At 36.8% G+C, this 16,260-nt stretch overlaps 1 protein-coding gene across 10 annotated transcripts in view; it reads left to right on the forward strand.

The window, feature by feature from the left end:
• EPS15 (epidermal growth factor receptor pathway substrate 15) overlaps positions 1 to 16,260 on the forward strand; it is a 140,222-nt gene that overhangs the window by 41,793 nt on the left and 82,169 nt on the right. For 5 of the 10 annotated variants that reach the window (XM_059884735.1, XM_059884733.1, XM_059884732.1 and 2 more), the window contains 4 exons: positions 78 to 203; positions 3,707 to 3,766; positions 14,697 to 14,897; positions 15,748 to 15,893. In XM_059884735.1, the coding sequence (XP_059740718.1) occupies positions 78 to 203; positions 3,707 to 3,766; positions 14,697 to 14,897; positions 15,748 to 15,893 (533 nt within the window). 10 annotated transcript variants of the gene reach the window in all.

Raw genomic sequence — 16,260 nt, forward strand, 5'->3', positions numbered from 1 at the left:
TTGAGGACTTAATGTTTATAACTGCAGTTATGTTCCTTTCCCCATTATTTAACTTGCAATCTTTTTTTATATTATAGCCTGAAGATAAGGCCAAATATGATGCAATTTTTGATAGTTTATGCCCAGTGAATGGATTTCTGTCTGGTGATAAAGTGAAACCAGTGTTGCTCAACTCTAAGTTACCTGTGGATATTCTTGGAAGAGTAAGATATTAAATTCTAAGTGTAACTTTTATGTATTTTAATTTTACTTTAAACTGGAACAGTTTAGCTCACTGTTAAAGAATATGTAGATCCTATTTTGAAGTTGCGGTGTTATAGAATTTTTTGTGCTCTCACTTAAACTATTGCCGATTTCTTTCTTTCTTTGGTTATTCCCTCTAAAATATGAGTGTTCGAAATTAGCTGTCATAATCCTCTATGTAAGGCCTTTTGTCTTTGGGTAGTATGCTCTGACCTCCCAGTTCCTTGATTTAATTTCCAGAGACCATCAGTATTCTACATCTCCCTCTATTCCATGACTGTATCATGGGGCCTGGTTAAAGGAATAGTTTCATCTCTGAAATCATAAATTCTACTCTCTAAAGAGAACTTCTTGGCTTTCTAGATTTCTTTCCTAGATATTTGCAAGACTAATTCTTTGATGTTATCAAGACTTTTATCAGTTCAGTTCAGTCGCTCGTTCGTGTCCAGCTCTGCGACCCCATGAATCGCAGCACGCCAGGCCTCCCTGTCCATCACCAACTCCTGGACTTCACCCAAACTCATGTCCATCGAGTCAGTGATGCCATCCAGCCATCTCATCCTCCATCGTCCCCTTCCCCTCCTGCCCCCAATCCCTCCCAGCATCAGGGTCTTTTCCAATGAGTCAACTCTTCGCATGAGGTGGTCAAAGTACTGGAGTTTCAGCTTTAGCATCAGTCTTTCCAATGAACACCCAGGACTGATCTCCTTTAGTATGGACTGGTTGGATCTCCTTGCAGTCCAAGGGACTCTCAAGAGTCTTCTCCAACACCACAGTTCAAAAGCATCAATTCTTCGGTGCTCAGCTTTCTTCATAGTCCAACTCTCACATCCATACATGACCACTGGAAAAACCATAGCCTTGACTAGACGGACCTTTGTTGGCAAAGTAATATCTCTGCTTTTGAATATGCTGTCTAGTTTGGTCATAACTTTCCCTCCAAGGAGTAGGATCAGACTCTTATTTTCTCTGTCCTTTGGATTTACTTTTTCCTTCATCCACCTTGGATTCTTTTGGTTCACAGTTTCATGTCAGTATCCTTAGCTTCTTTGCCATGTTTTCTAATCTCCTGCGTGAGAGGAGGAGCTTCTTACATGAAGCTAATTATTTGCCTTCTCTCTGGTTGCATTTGGACTATTGAGAAAGTCTCGTAAGATTAGTATCCTCATAGTTTTGTGATCACCAGCTTCAGCTGGGCTTTCTGTACTATAGCCTCTCTTGTGCTGTTTGCATAGTGATTTCTTAATACCCCTCTTTATATTTTAGACCTTGTCTACTCTCTTTAAACCTCTAGTCTTTTCTTTAATTTCTTACTTAGACTATATAGGGTTGAATCATGGCTACACCATTTCTTAACTGTGTGACCTTGGGCAAATCATTAGAAAACCATGTCTCAGTTTTCTAATCTTTTAAAATTAGCTTGTTTTCTATGGATTCCCTGGTAAGTCAGACGGTAAAGAATCCACCTGCAGTGCAGGAGACCCTGGTTTGATTCCTGGGTTGGAAAGATCCCATGGAGAAGGGATAGGCTGCCTACTCCGGTATTCTTGGTCTTCCCAGGTAGCTCAGACAGTAAAGAATCTGCCTGCAATGAGGGAGACCTGGGTTTGATCCCTGGGTTGGGAAGATCTCCTGGAGAAGGGAATGGCTACCCACTCCAGTATTCTTGCCTGAAGAATTCTGTGGACAGAGGAGCCTGGCAGCCTACAGTTCACGGGATCGCAAAGAGTCAGACATGACTGAGTGACTTTCGTATCACATCGTTCTGTTTATAGGGTACACAAGTTAAATGGGATAATGTATACAAAGTACCTAGCACAGAGCTTGGTACATACTCTTTGAATGTTAGCTGCCATGATGATGATGATGACAACAACTTGTCATCACAATACCAGTAACTACTGGATCAGTGTTGTATAATTTGGGTGCTAAACTAATTTTCTAATCTTGTTTTCTACTAATTATTTTTATACCATATGATCAGTATTAGATTTCTAAACTATAAATGTAATCTTGTTATTTTTTACTTGAAAGTTACCCTCTTAGGCAGCTTCCTATTGCATTTGGGATAAAGTCGAAACTTCAGGACCCTCAGCGACCAGACGTTTGCTTGTATTCACTCCTGTCTCTCATCAGTATACCTTCTCTTTCTGCCACAAATAAAATTTTGTTGACTAACTTAAATACCTTCATTTCAACAATTTAAAATAGTCTATAGCTGGTCTAAAGCTATGGAAGATAGTCTAGGTTTAGACCAAATATATCAGGACTTTAGGTTTATCGGGCTTCCCTGGTGGCTCAGATGGTAAAGCATCTGCCCACAATGTGGGAGACCGGGGTTTTATCCCTGGGTTGGGAAGATCCCCTGGAGAAGGAAATGGCAACCCACTCCAGTATTCTTGCCTGGAGAATCCCATGGACAGAGGAGCCTGGTGGACCACAGTCCATGGGGTTGCAAAGAGTCGGACACAACTGAGTGACTTCACTTTCTTTCTTTAAGGTTTATTTATTCTCTGTATGATCTGGACATTAGTTGGCTAATGATTAATAATACAATGTTCATTGAATATGTATTTCAGTTGAGTAGCGGTTCCTGTGTTATAGGAAAACAATAATGGACTTGGTTGGAAGTCTTTAGATTGAAGACTGATTCTGTTACTTAATAATAGTTACATGATCCTATATAAGTCATGTAGTCTCGGGTCTAAAATAGGTTTTATAGTACCACATGAAGTTGTTGCATGAAGTAACTGAGGTGATGTTTTTAAAAAAATGTAGTAGTTTAAAGTTGTTGTTTAGTGGCTCAGTTTTGTCCAACTCTTTGTGACCCCCATGGACTGTAGCACACCAGGCTTTCCTGTCCTTGACCATCTTCTGGAGCTTGCTCAAATTCGTGTCCATTGAACTGGTGATGCCATCCAACCATCTCATGTCTGTCGTCCCCTTCTCCTCCTGCCCTCAGTCTTTCCCAGCAGCAGGGTCTTTTCCAATGAGTCAGCTCTTTGCATCAGGTGGCCAAAGTATTGGAGCTTCAACTTCAGCATCAGTCCTTTCGATGAATATTGAGGACTGAGTTCCTTTAGGATTAACTGGTTTGATGTCCTTGTAGTCCAAGGGATTCTCAAGAGTCTTCTCCAACACCACAGTTCAAGCATCAAAAAATTGTTTAATGTACGGTGTTACATAGTTGTTTTCTTAGTTGAGAGGAGCAAAACATTTTCTTTAAAAATTAGCAAAGTGATTTCTGTTTAAAACTACTTGGTATTAAGAATTATTATTAATTTTTTTTTTTTTACAGAAATTCTATTAGTGATGTAATAAGATGCCCAGCATAATTGAAATTTCTCAGAAAAATAGATTTTATAATGTTTAGGCAAAGCTTTTTCCTCCAAATATATATATTTGATATATACAATTAGCACATGAAATGATGTTAATCTTAACCAATTATTTTCTTTTTAAGGTTTGGGAATTGAGTGATATTGACCATGATGGAATGCTTGACAGAGATGAGTTTGCCGTTGTAAGTAACCTAATGCTTTTGAAATTTTAAACATCTTAATGGTTTTCTCAAGTGAAAATTTCCCATTTTTGTTTATCTTTAGAGGAAAACTACATTTCTCTTAAAAATAATGGTATGACTATTTTTACCTAGAATTTATAGTCAATAAATATTATTCAGCAAATGGGTAATGGAGAGGGAATGTTTTTGCCCTCTTCGTTTTATTTGACTTTAAGATATGTAAGAATACATGCTTTGGATAATGCACTCTAAAGATCCTGAGTATAATCTTTTGAATCTCAACTTGACCAGGCATCTTAGTGCCTACTTCTGCTGTGAAATGTCTTTATTTCAAATACACTCCCAAATTTTCATATTTGTTTCATTAAAGGAAAACATGAATAATACAATATTTTCACTTCATTTATGGAAGCAGAGAAAATTTAGACATCTTATCCGAAGATATATTATCCTTAGTAAATGGATACTTAATTCTTCAGAGAGCTGTTTTCATGTCTTCCTTAAGGGTTACATGAGATTCTGCTGTGAACTCATGAATGATAAATCTCTAATCCCCCTTTAATCTCGTATGTGGAAATTAGTCTTTTCAAATTTTCTCTCTTTATTTTGCTAAGAAATTGTTGTTTCTTTGACTTTCAGATTTGCCACATAATTGCACTATTCTTTATTCTCTTCTGGGTTTGTGTTTGGGTGTCTTTCTCTTTCCAGATCTTACTTATTTTTGCTTCTTGTTTTTTGTTTAACTGAATTTTTGTGTAGCCTAATAATCTTGTAAAAAGAGCCGTCTTTTCTGGTAGTATCTTTAGGATTTTCTATGTATAGTATCATGTCATCTGCAAACAAGGACAGTTTTATTTCTTTTCCAATTTGAATTCCTTTTATTTCTTTTTCTTATTGCTATATTGAATAAAAGTGATGAGAGTAGACATCCTTGTCTTGTTCCTGATTTTAGAGGAAATGCTTTCAGCATTTAATGTTATGTTACCTGTGAATTTGTCCTATATGGCCTTTATTATGTTGAGGTAGTTTCCTGCTATGCCCATTTTTGGATAGGTTTTATTATAAATAGATGTTGAATTTTGTCAAGAGCTATTTTGGCATCTATGAGCTGATCATATGTTTTTTATTTTTTTGTGTGGTTTCTTCATCTGGTTTTGGGCTTCCCTGGTGGCTCAGATGGTAAAGAATCCGCCTGCAATGCTGGAGACCTGGGTTGGGAAGGTCTGCTGGGGGAGGGCTTGGTAACCCACTCCAGTATTGCCTGGAGAATCGCCATGGACTGAGGAGCCTGGCAGGTTATAGTCCATGGGGTCACAAAGAGTTGGACATGCCTGATAAGCTAAGCACACAGCATCTGATTTTGGTATCAAGGTGATGGTGGCCTCATAGAATAAGTTGAGATGTGTTCCTTCCTTTGCAATTTCTTTGAATAGTTTAAGAAAGATTGGTATTACTCTTTTCTGAATTGTTGGTAGAATTTACAGGTAGAACCTGTGAAGCTATCTGATCCTGAATTTTTGTTTGTTGAGAGTTTTTAAATCACAGATTCAAGTTCAGTACTTAAAATTGGTCTGTTCATATTTTCTATTTCTCCCTGGTTTAGTCTTGAGAGATTGTATTTTTCTAGTAATTGGTCCATTTCTTCAAGGTTGTACATTTTATTGCCATATAGTTGCTTGTATTGTCTTTTATGGAGCTTTAAGTCTCTTTCATTTATTTCTGCTTTGATCTTTATGATTTCTCTCCTCTTACTAACTTTGGGTTTTGTTTGTTCTTATTTCTCTAGTTGCTTTAGCTGTAATATTAGGTTGTTTATTTGAGATTTTTCTTGTTTCCTGAGGTAAGCTTGTGTTGTTATAGACTTCCTTCATAGAACTGCATTTGCTGCATTTAATAGGTTTTAGATCGTCATATTTTCATTTTCATTTGTCTCTAGATATTTTATTTCCTCTTTGATTTCTTCAGGGACATGTTGGTTGTTTAGTAACACTGTTTAGCTTCCATGTGTTTGTGGTTTTTGTAGTTTTCTCTTAGTTGATTTCTAATCTCATAGCATTGTGGTTGGAAAACATACTTGATACAATTGCAATTTTCTTAAATTTACTGAGGCTTACTTTATGGCTCAGTACGTGTTCTCTCCTGGAGAATGTTCCATGTGCACTTGAAAAGAACATGTATTCTGCTGCGTTCAGATGAAATGCTCTATTAATATTAGTTCCATCTGGTCTAATGGGCCATTTAAGGCCTGTATTTCCTCATTTATTTTTGTCTGGATGATCTGACCATTGATATAAGTAGGGTGTTAAAATTCCCTACCATTACTGTATTACTGTCAATTTCTCCTTTTATGTCTGTTAACATTTACTATATATATTGACATGCCCCTATGTTGAGGGCATATATGTAGTTACAATTGTTGTATCTTCTTGATCCCTTGATCATTACATAGTGTCCTTTGTTGTCTCTTATAACAGTCTTTTTTTTAAAGTCTATTATATCTGATTTGAGTATTGGTACTGCAGCTTTCTTCTGATACCCATTTGCATGGAATACCTTTTTTTCATTCTCTCACTTTCAGTCTGTAGATCTGATACCCATTTGCATGGAATACCTTTTTTTCATTCTCTCACTTTCAGTCTCTAGATCTGAAGTGAATCTCTTATAGACAGCATTTATATATGGGTCTTGTTTTTGTATCCATTCAGTCAGTCTGTGTCTTTTGGATGGAGCATTTAATCTATTTTCACTTAAGGTAATTATTGCTATGTATGTTCTTATTGCTGTTTTTGTTAATTGTTTTGAATTTGTAGGTCTTTTTTCTTCCTTTCCTCTTTTGTTCACTTGTGATTTGATGACTTTAGTGTTGTGTTTGGATTCCTTTTTTTTTTGTTTGTGTATATATGTATTATAGATTTTTTTGGTTTGCAGTTCCCATAAGGTTTTGATATAGCAGTCTATATATATTTCCATGATTGTTTTAAGTTGCTGATCTCTTTAGTTCAAATGCATTTCAGATACCTTGCTTTTGTACTCTCATCACGATTTTTGGTTTAGATACCATATTTGTGTGTGGATGATTTCCCACCTTTACTCTAGGTTTGCCTTTACCAGTGAGCTTTCCCATTTTGTAATTTTCTTGTTTCTCATTGTGGCCTTTTCTTTTCCACCTGGAGAAGTTCCTTTAGCATTTGCCATAATGCTGGTTTGGTGGTACTAAATTCTTTTTTGCCTTTGCTTGTCTGTAAAGCTTTTGATTTCTCCATCAAATCTGAACAAGAGCCTTGCTGAGCAGAGTATTCTTGATTGTAGGCTTTTCCCTTTTATCTTTAAATGTATCATGCCACTCTCTTCTGTCTGTAAAGTTTCTGCTGAAAACTCAGCTGATAACTTTATGGAGATACCCTTGTATGTTATTTGTTGCTTTTCACTTGTTAGTTTTAATATTTTTTCTTTCTCTTTAATTTTTGTCAGTTTGATTACTATGTCCCAGCATGTTCCTCCTTTGGTTGATGCTGTATGGTACTCTCTGTGCTTCCTGGACTTGAGTGACTGCTTCCTTTCCCATGTTAGGGGAGTTTTCAGCTATTATCTCTGTAAGTATTATCTTCTCAGGCCCTTTCTCTCTCTTCCTTCTGGTATCCCTATAATGCAAAGTTGCTGTGATTGACATTGTCCCAGAGGTTTCTTACACTGTCCTCGTTTCTTTTCAGTCTTTTTTCTTTATTCTGTTCCATGGCAGTGATTTCCAGTACTCTTTCAGCTCCCTTATCCATTCTTCTGCCTCATTTATTCTTATATTGATTCCTTCTAGTTTATTTTTTATTTCAGTTGTTGTATTCTTCAACTATCTTTGGTTGTTCTTTATTTTTTCTAATTATTTGTTAAAAACTTATTGTAACTTCTTGCTTTATGCTTTATTCTTTTCCCAAGTTCTTGGATCATCTTTGCGATCATTACTCTGAACTCTCTCTTGGGTAGATTGCCTATCTCCATGTCACTTAGTTATTTTTATGGGGTTTTATCTTGTTCCTTTGTCTGGAACATAATCCTCTGCCATCTCCTTTTGTCTAAAGTTCTATTTGTATTTTTATGTATGTGGAAAGTTAGTTATGTTTCTCGACATTGGAGAAGTGGCCTTCTGTAGAGGATGTCCTCTGTGTACCAGCCATATACTCCCCTCTCATCACAGTGGCCAGGAACCAGTTGGTCCCAGGGTAGGTTCTGACCTGTGTTTGCAGACTCAGTTGTGTAGGCTGTGGCACTGTATATTTCTTGCTTCTGGTGTTTGCCCCCTGCTGGGTGAGGCTGGTCAAGCTTCCTAGTGGTTAGGGGCAGGTTTCTGCCCACTGATGGGTGGAATTGATCTTGGCTCTTTGGTGTACAGTGCTATGTCAAGGAGTGTGTCTAGAGGTGGTTGTGGTCTCAGGAAGTCTTTAGGCTGCCTATCTATTGGTGGATGGGACTGTGTTCCTTCCCTGTTGGTTGTTTGGCCAGAGGCATCCCAACACTGGAGCCTACAGGCTATTGGCTTGGTCAGGTCTTGGTGCTAATGTCCCAAGCAAGATATCCTCTGGATATATTTGTCACTAGCTTTTGCGTTCTAAGAGAGAGCCACACCCACCCCCTACTTTGGTGGGAGACCCTCCAAGACCAACAGGTAGGTCTGGCCTAGGCTCCTATGAATTTACTGCTTTTCCTTGGTTCCTAGTGCACATGAGACCTTGGGTGCACCCTCCAAAAGTGTAGTCTTTGTTTCCCCCAGTCCTGTAGAGTAAGACTCACTGACCTTCCAAGCCAGGGGCTCTGGGGACTCCCCCTACTGATGCCAGACCCCCAGACCCGGGAGCCTAATGTGGGACTCAGAGCTCTCTCTCCTCGGGAGATCTTCTGCTATATGATTATATTCGGTTTGTGAGTCTCCCATCCAGAGGTGTGGGATTTGGTTATATAGCAGATGTGCCCCTCCTACCATCTTATTGTGATTTCCTTTTTGTCTTTGGATGTAGAATATTTTTTTTTTTTTGGTATGTTCCAGTCTTTTTTACTGATGATTGTTCAGTGGTTAGTTGTCATGTTGATGTTCCTGTGGAGGAGTAAGCTCAAGGTCTTCTATTCCAACATCTTGTCTTCTCTTCCTCACTGGGCGCCCCAGCAGGAACAGAGCACGGAGGTCCTGAGAGCCCTGTTATCAAGTCTTCCTAATGCAACCTAGATACAGCCATCTTTGGCAAACCCTGAGAAAGTAGAGAGTAAACCATGTGAGAGTGTTCTGAAAAGGAAGGATCTGTGCTGCTATTTAAGGAAAAACCATCCCAGGTAAAAGTCTGCATGGCCCCTACTCAGATGTAAGGGTGCAGACTGGAGTGCTTTTCTCCTGCATATGTGGCCACATGCAGGCAATTGTTCCAGAGCCAAAGTGTGTTTTTATTTTTTGAATGGGAATAAATAAAAATGAAGTTCATAAGAAATTCTAATTTGGTTTGTTGAATTACAATATGGATTTTTAAAAACAATAACTTATTTCATTAATGAACCAAAGTTTGGTTGAACCTGAGTCTTTATGTTCAAGACTTAAACTTTAAAATTTGTAACCAAACCAAATTCTTTCTTTCCTTTTATAGCATAGGTGGGATTTTGGGGTTGGTTTGCTTTTTTAATTAGAATAAATAAAGTTGAAGATAGTGAGATATTCTAACTTTCATAACTTCTGTTGTATGTAAACCTTTAATCAACAGTACTTATTTCTTTTCAAAGGTAAATGCTTTTCCTGTTCTCTGAAATCTAGTGCTTTAGTTAAAAATCCAGAATCTAGAGTATCTTGGTGGAGTTTTTCTTTTTTTCTTTTAACTAAATTTGTAAAGGTTAGGCCTTGGCATGCCTTGGGTGTTCTGGCCACAATTAAAATGACTTTGGAAAGTACTTTCAGGGATCATTTCTATTGTTCATAAAACGACTTTTGAGATGGGTGTGTACGTATTGTTGTTGTTGTTGTTCAGTTGCTAAGTCGTGTCTGACCCTTTGCAACCCCAGGAACTACAGCACACCAGGTTTCCCTGTCCTTCACTATCTCCCAGAGTTTATTCAGATTCATATCCATTGAGTTGATGATGCTCTCTGGCCATCTCATCCTCTACCACTGCCTTCTCCTTTTGCCCTTAATCTTTCCCAGCAGCAGGATATTTTCAAATGAGTCAGCTCTTCACATTAGGTGGCCAGAGTATTGGAACTTGAGCTTCAGCACTCACCAGTCCCTCTAATGACTATTAGAGGCTTGATTTCATTTAGGATTGACTGGTTTGATCTCTTTATAGTCCAAGGGACTCTTAAGAGTCTTCTCCAATACCACAGTTCGAAAGCATCAGTTCCTCAGTGCCTCGCCATTTTTATGGGCCAACTCTCACATCCATAGCTGACTACTAGAAAAACCACAGCTTTGACCATATGGACCTTTGTCTGCAAAGTGATGTCTTTGCCTTTTAGTACACTGTCTAGGTTTATCATAGCTTTCCTTCTGCAGAGCAAGTGTCTCTTCATTTCATGGCTGCAGTGCCAGGCTGCAAAATAACTGCCGACGGTGACTGCAGTCATGTGTGTATGTATACACACAAAAATAAGATGGCAAAAAATAATTTCTACATCCTTGAATGCAGATTTTTTAAAGGTCAATGACTATTACAAGTATTTTGTTTGCTCATGAATGAATTATATGTCTAGAGTATAAGGATATTGGAAGTACACCTTCCTGAATTTTACTTCTGACTTACTTAGCTGAGGAGAATGTCTGATAGGGCATTAAGGGGACATTTTGTGAAAGAGTCAAATTTTCCTCTCTGGTATCTGTTTGAAAACTCAAAATACCATAATATATAAAACTGGGGGGCTTCCCTCGTGGTACAGAGAATAAGAACCTGCCTGCCATTACAGGGGATAACACAGGTTTGATCCCTTGTCCAAGAAGATTCCACATGTTGCAGAGTAACTAAATCCAGGTGCCACAGCTTGGGTCTTGCTACTGAGCCCACACTCTAGAACCCATGAGCTGCAACCACTGAGCCAGTGCGCCACAAATCCTGAAGTCCATGGGCTCCACATGCTGCACTACTGAGCCCATGTGCTGCAAAAGACCCAGCACAACCAAAAATAAAATAAATAAAAAATTATGATATTGGGAAATGACTAATAATTATGTTAAAGTTTATTGTTCCCTTTGTTGGAATGAGTTCTATCAGTGTGCAGTCCTATTTCTTTGTTTTATTGAGTCTGAAACCACGGTTTTTAAACTTAAAGTGAAGACCCTTAAATTTAATAATTTAATATTTGGTAAATGAGCTTATGCTTTATCATAGATTTTAGAGTTGAACAAGATCCTGTAAATTAGCTCCTCTAAGCAGATCGGTTAGTGACAGCGAGAACTGAACCTGGGCCTTCTAGATCATGCTGATTTTGATTTGTTTTTATGTTTATTAAATTTTAGAATGGCTTTAAAGTTGTAGGAAAGTTGTAGATAAAATACAGAGAATTCCTCAATACCCCTCACCCCACTTCTCTTACAATATTAACATATTACATTGTCATGGTACTTACGTCAAAACTAAAACCAACATTGGTACATTACTGTTAATTGAACTCTAGACCTTATTTGCATTTCACCAGTGTTTCCTTTCAGTCCTTGGATTCCGTCTAGGCTGCCACACTACATTTAATTGCCATGTATTCTCAGTCTCTCTGGTCTTTGATAGTTTCTCAGTGTTTCCTTTTTTCCTATAACTTTTAACATTATCTAGGAGTACTAGCTAGGTATCTTGTGGAATGTCTTCCAACCTAGAAATAAGTGTTTTTCTCATAATTAGCCTGAGGGTATGAATTTTTGAAAAGAATACCACAGATGTAGAATACCTCTCTCATCACTTTTATTGGCAAGTGGGGCATGGGTACATGATGTCCACATGCCACCACTGGTAATATTAATCTTCATCACTTGGTTAAGGCTGTGTTTGCAAAGTTTCTCCACTGTAATTTCCCCCTTATCATTCTTTCCTCCTTGGAGAGAGAGACTTATGACTTTATATTCTTTTTATATATAAAAATATAATAATAATATAATTATTATTATTATATTTTTTGTAATATATTATAATAATATAAAAATTTATATTATTTTACTTTATATTCTGTCTTCCTATCTATTCGTTTTTACATTCTTAAATTTTTCTGTTAGATAAGTTCTTAGATTGAAAGTGGTGAAATTTTTGTCAGTATTATTTGTTGGATCCTCATTATATGAAGAGTTTTTGGGACTTAGAGAATTATTAAGACTCTCTCTCAACTTGTTCACATTGCATTGAAATTTACTTTTCACATGTTTGCTCCTTCTGTTGGATTCTTAAAATGAAAGATCCCTTTACTTTTGTATTTGTAATGCCTAGCACAGTGTCTGGTGGCAAGAAACTTTTCAGTAAATGATTTATTGAACTAAATTGATGAGAGAAGCATGTATTACTTGGAAGACATAAAAAAACACCTGATATTTTCATCCTAGATTGCTGTTACTAGATGTTGGCAGTTCAGCTGATTGAGTAAACCAATGAGCAATGAGAACTCCTCAGGAAACTCCTAAAATACTGGTTCTCAAAGTATGGTCTCCCATAAATAACATCAGTGTCACCAGTTAACTTACTAGAAATGCAAATTCTCAGGCGTTAACCTCAGACTAATTGAATAAGAATCACTGGGGTTGGGTTGAAAAACCTGTGTTTTAACAAACCCTCCAGGTGTTTCTGGTGGCCACTAAATTTTGAGAAATACTCTCTAAAAGCATAGAGGATGAGAAAAATCAAAGAAAGTGAGCCACTAGTGGTAATTGACTGGAGCAGTGAAACTAAAGTACCCTCTTTTCCTGTTGTCTGTATCTCTGAGTAAGCTTAGGTTTATTTTTGATGCTTTTACCTTGAAATCATCAAAAAGATGTTTGAAATGCTTCTTAGTTAAGTGTCTCTCTAGCTGTGCAAATGCGTTTGCTAGTACCTAGAACTTGTCAGTTTAAAAACTAGTTGCTGGCCAGGTTTTGGGGGAAGGAGGTTTTGTTTTTTTGTGTGTGTGGGTTTTTTGTTTTTGACAAGTGTACATCATTTGATTCAGTTGCTGTTTTAGTTTCAATGATACACTTTGATTAAGATAAAGTACAATATAATAGGAAATCAAACATAATCATAACAGTATACTGTTCACTGTTTCAGTTTTATTTGGTGGAAAAAATTTTGACTTCAGTTGTCAGGAAAACTGTTTTCAAGGCAACATGAACTTGGCAATACTTTTTTTAACTTTAAAAAAATGTGTTGTCTATTGGCAACAGATGGCTGACATAGCTTTTTTGCTTCAAGTGTCCACTTTTCCAGGAAATGACTCCCATCTGTACAAGAGGAATGCTGACCTTTAATGTGCATGTTATTCACTTCTTTTAACTCAGTGCCAAGCTAATATACTCACATATATTGTGAATTTGGTTGAAAGTATGTGCTAGCCAGATTGTTTTGTTTCTGGCGATTCAAGCTTTTGAAAATAGAAAGTTTGTGGGGTTTTTTTTTTTTTTGTATTTTATAATTAAAAATAACTTTTAATAGGTAAAATAGTTTCATGGTTCATAAATCAGTTCAATATAAAAGGATATTCAGTGGAAAAAAATATCAGTCTCATCCTTGCCCTCAACTGCTCCATTTACACCTACTCTGTATATTCTTATGTATCCTGCCTTTGTTTATACTCCTAGAATTTCTTAATGCAAATTGAAACAAATTTGAGTAACTATTATCCTGTTACTGCAAAGATTATACACTATTATACATACACACTGTTCAACACTATACTTAATTTCATGTTAACATTGTATTTTGGATATCTTTTCACACACAGTGCTCCATGATTCTTTTTTCTGGTCAGCATTATTGAGGACTACTTTACATACAATGAATTGCATTCAATTTAAATATATAATTTGATGAGTTTTGACAATTGTATATTTCTGTGAAGGTACCACTGCAATTAAGATACAGAATATTTCCCATGGGTTTGGTGGTTTTTGTTTTTTTTTTAGGTTTGATAGTATTTCATTGTATGGATATACCAGTCTTTTAAACCAGTCTTCTGTTGATGAGCACTTAAGTGCCGGTACAAACAGTTCTTTAATTAATAACCTGTTTCATACAGCCTTTCCTATGTAGACAGGTAGAGAATATGTAAAGATAGATTCCCAGATACCAGATTGCTGAGCCAAATGGGAAGTCAATAATTTGGTGGATGTTGCCAGAATGCCTTGCAGTAGGCGTGGTACTAGTGTGAGCTTTGACTAGCAATGTACCAGAGTGTCTGTTGGCCCACTGTAGTTAACAAAATTGTGTTATGAAACTTTGGACTTATGTCGATAGATGGGAAAGGGTGTTTTCATATAGTTTTAACTTTCTGTTTCCTTGTGAGTGAAAGTGAGCATATTTTTGTAAGTTAAAGGATGGGCCTGGTATTTACTTTTCTACAAATTATCTGTTAATCCATCTTCCTACTGGATTTTGTGTGTTTTTTTTCTGTTAATTTGTAGGAATTCTTTATATATTAGGGAAGTTAGTTCTTTCTTTGCAAATATTTTTTCCCCCGGGTTGTTTTCATTTGACATTACAAGACTTTTAGTTGAAGGCTGTGTGTCCGAGTTTTTACTGCATAGGATATCTTCCTAAAAGTTGCTTAGTTTTAATTTATTTCCTTTTATCCCTCCTTCCTTTCATCTCTCCCTTTTTTCCTCTTTCTTTCCTTCCCATCTTAATTTCTTAATAAAAGAATTTGAGGCAGCTTGAAGATGCTTTTTGTTGAACAAAAGTTAATTTGTGGGTGGATGTTGTTAAGTGGTTTTAATATATATGACTCTGGTTCATCTGTTTTGAAGGCCATGTTTTTGGTATACTGCGCACTGGAGAAAGAACCTGTGCCAATGTCCTTGCCTCCAGCCTTGGTGCCACCTTCTAAGAGGAAAACGGTCAGTATATCAGGCCCTGTGCGGTTGATCCCCTCTTCAGCATCAGCCAAGGAATCTTACCACTCCTTCCCACCAGTAGGCATTTTACCTACCAAAGCACCGTTAAGACAGGTATAGATTTATCATTGTTAAAGGACTTTTTTAAAAAACAAAGTGCATGGCATTTAGCAACTGATCGCTTGATGAAGATAGAAGGAACAATCAAAAGGATCAAACTTCAGGGCTCCCTCCAGTTGAACTTGTCTAATGGGATGTCCTAGAGAAGACAGATAATGCTCTTCTGTATTTGGCCTTACTTAGGTCATATGGATGTTTTGTTGGCTTTGCCTTGATCTACCTGGAATTCAAGTTGGAGATAGAAAATACACTGTGTTAATCTGGCATGCTTGCCCTGGCATAGTTATTAGATGTTTTTTTTGTTTAATCTCAAGTTAACTCTTGATTCTTTGGGGTCAAATTATCCAGTTTTGTGTTGTCCAAGGCCTTTTTTTCCTGTAGCCAGCTTCTTGTTAGGTTGAGTGAGGGAAAATAATGACAGAATATGCAAATCAGCCACCTGATTCTTAACTGTTCGGCTATAGTTAAGAATGCCGAATGAAACTGTAAAAAAATGGAGATTTAGAATTATCTGAGTCTTTTATTTATACAAACTCTCCCAGTTACATATATTAATGTGGTCAAGTCAAGAGTTAACTGTGCTTGAATTTACTCTTTATTAAAACAAAATAAAATGGGCATCTGTAAATATAGGCCCTGTAGCTAACCTATATTTTTTTTCTGTAATTTTCTCTTCATCACAGCATTTCAGTTGGGGTGTGATGAAAGTGACACACTGTTGCTATAGTTAGTGGGATAGAGTTGCTGAGAATTTGTGACAGATACTGTCATGACTTGAAAGGGGACACTTGAAAGTTTGTTTCATTTTGGCAGAAATATATATATATGTATTTTTTTCCTGTAGTGGATTGTATCCCCTGCAGAAAAAGCTAAATATGATGAAATCTTCTTGAAAACTGATAAAGATATGGATGGATTTGTGTCAGGATTGGAAGTCCGTGAAATCTTCCTGAAGACAGGCTTACCTTCTGCCTTACTAGCCCATATTTGGTAAGACTTTAAGCTGATTTAAAAAACAAATAATGGTTTTGTATCAGCTCTACTTTTGTATATTCTTATTAATATTTTTAGGCATTAGTAAGTAGGACAGTTTTTGTTTTAGAACTTTGTAGTAAAACTTTTGTCTGATGATTTTTTTATTAATAAATTTATTTTTTAATTGGAGAATTGCTCTACAGTGTTGCATTGGTTTCTGCCATAGGACAGCGCAAATCAGCCATAATTATACATATATCCCCTCCCTCTTGATGATTTCTTCTGAGTAGTGGACAAAAGCTTGAGGATAGGTTACCTATAATTTTATGAGGTTGACAGTGTCAGTTATTAGAATGTTAAAATCCAGCATTGGTTTATATCA

The sequence above is a fragment of the Bos taurus genome, chromosome 3 (assembly GCF_002263795.3).
Source record: "Bos taurus isolate L1 Dominette 01449 registration number 42190680 breed Hereford chromosome 3, ARS-UCD2.0, whole genome shotgun sequence".
NCBI lineage: Eukaryota > Metazoa > Chordata > Mammalia > Artiodactyla > Bovidae > Bos > Bos taurus.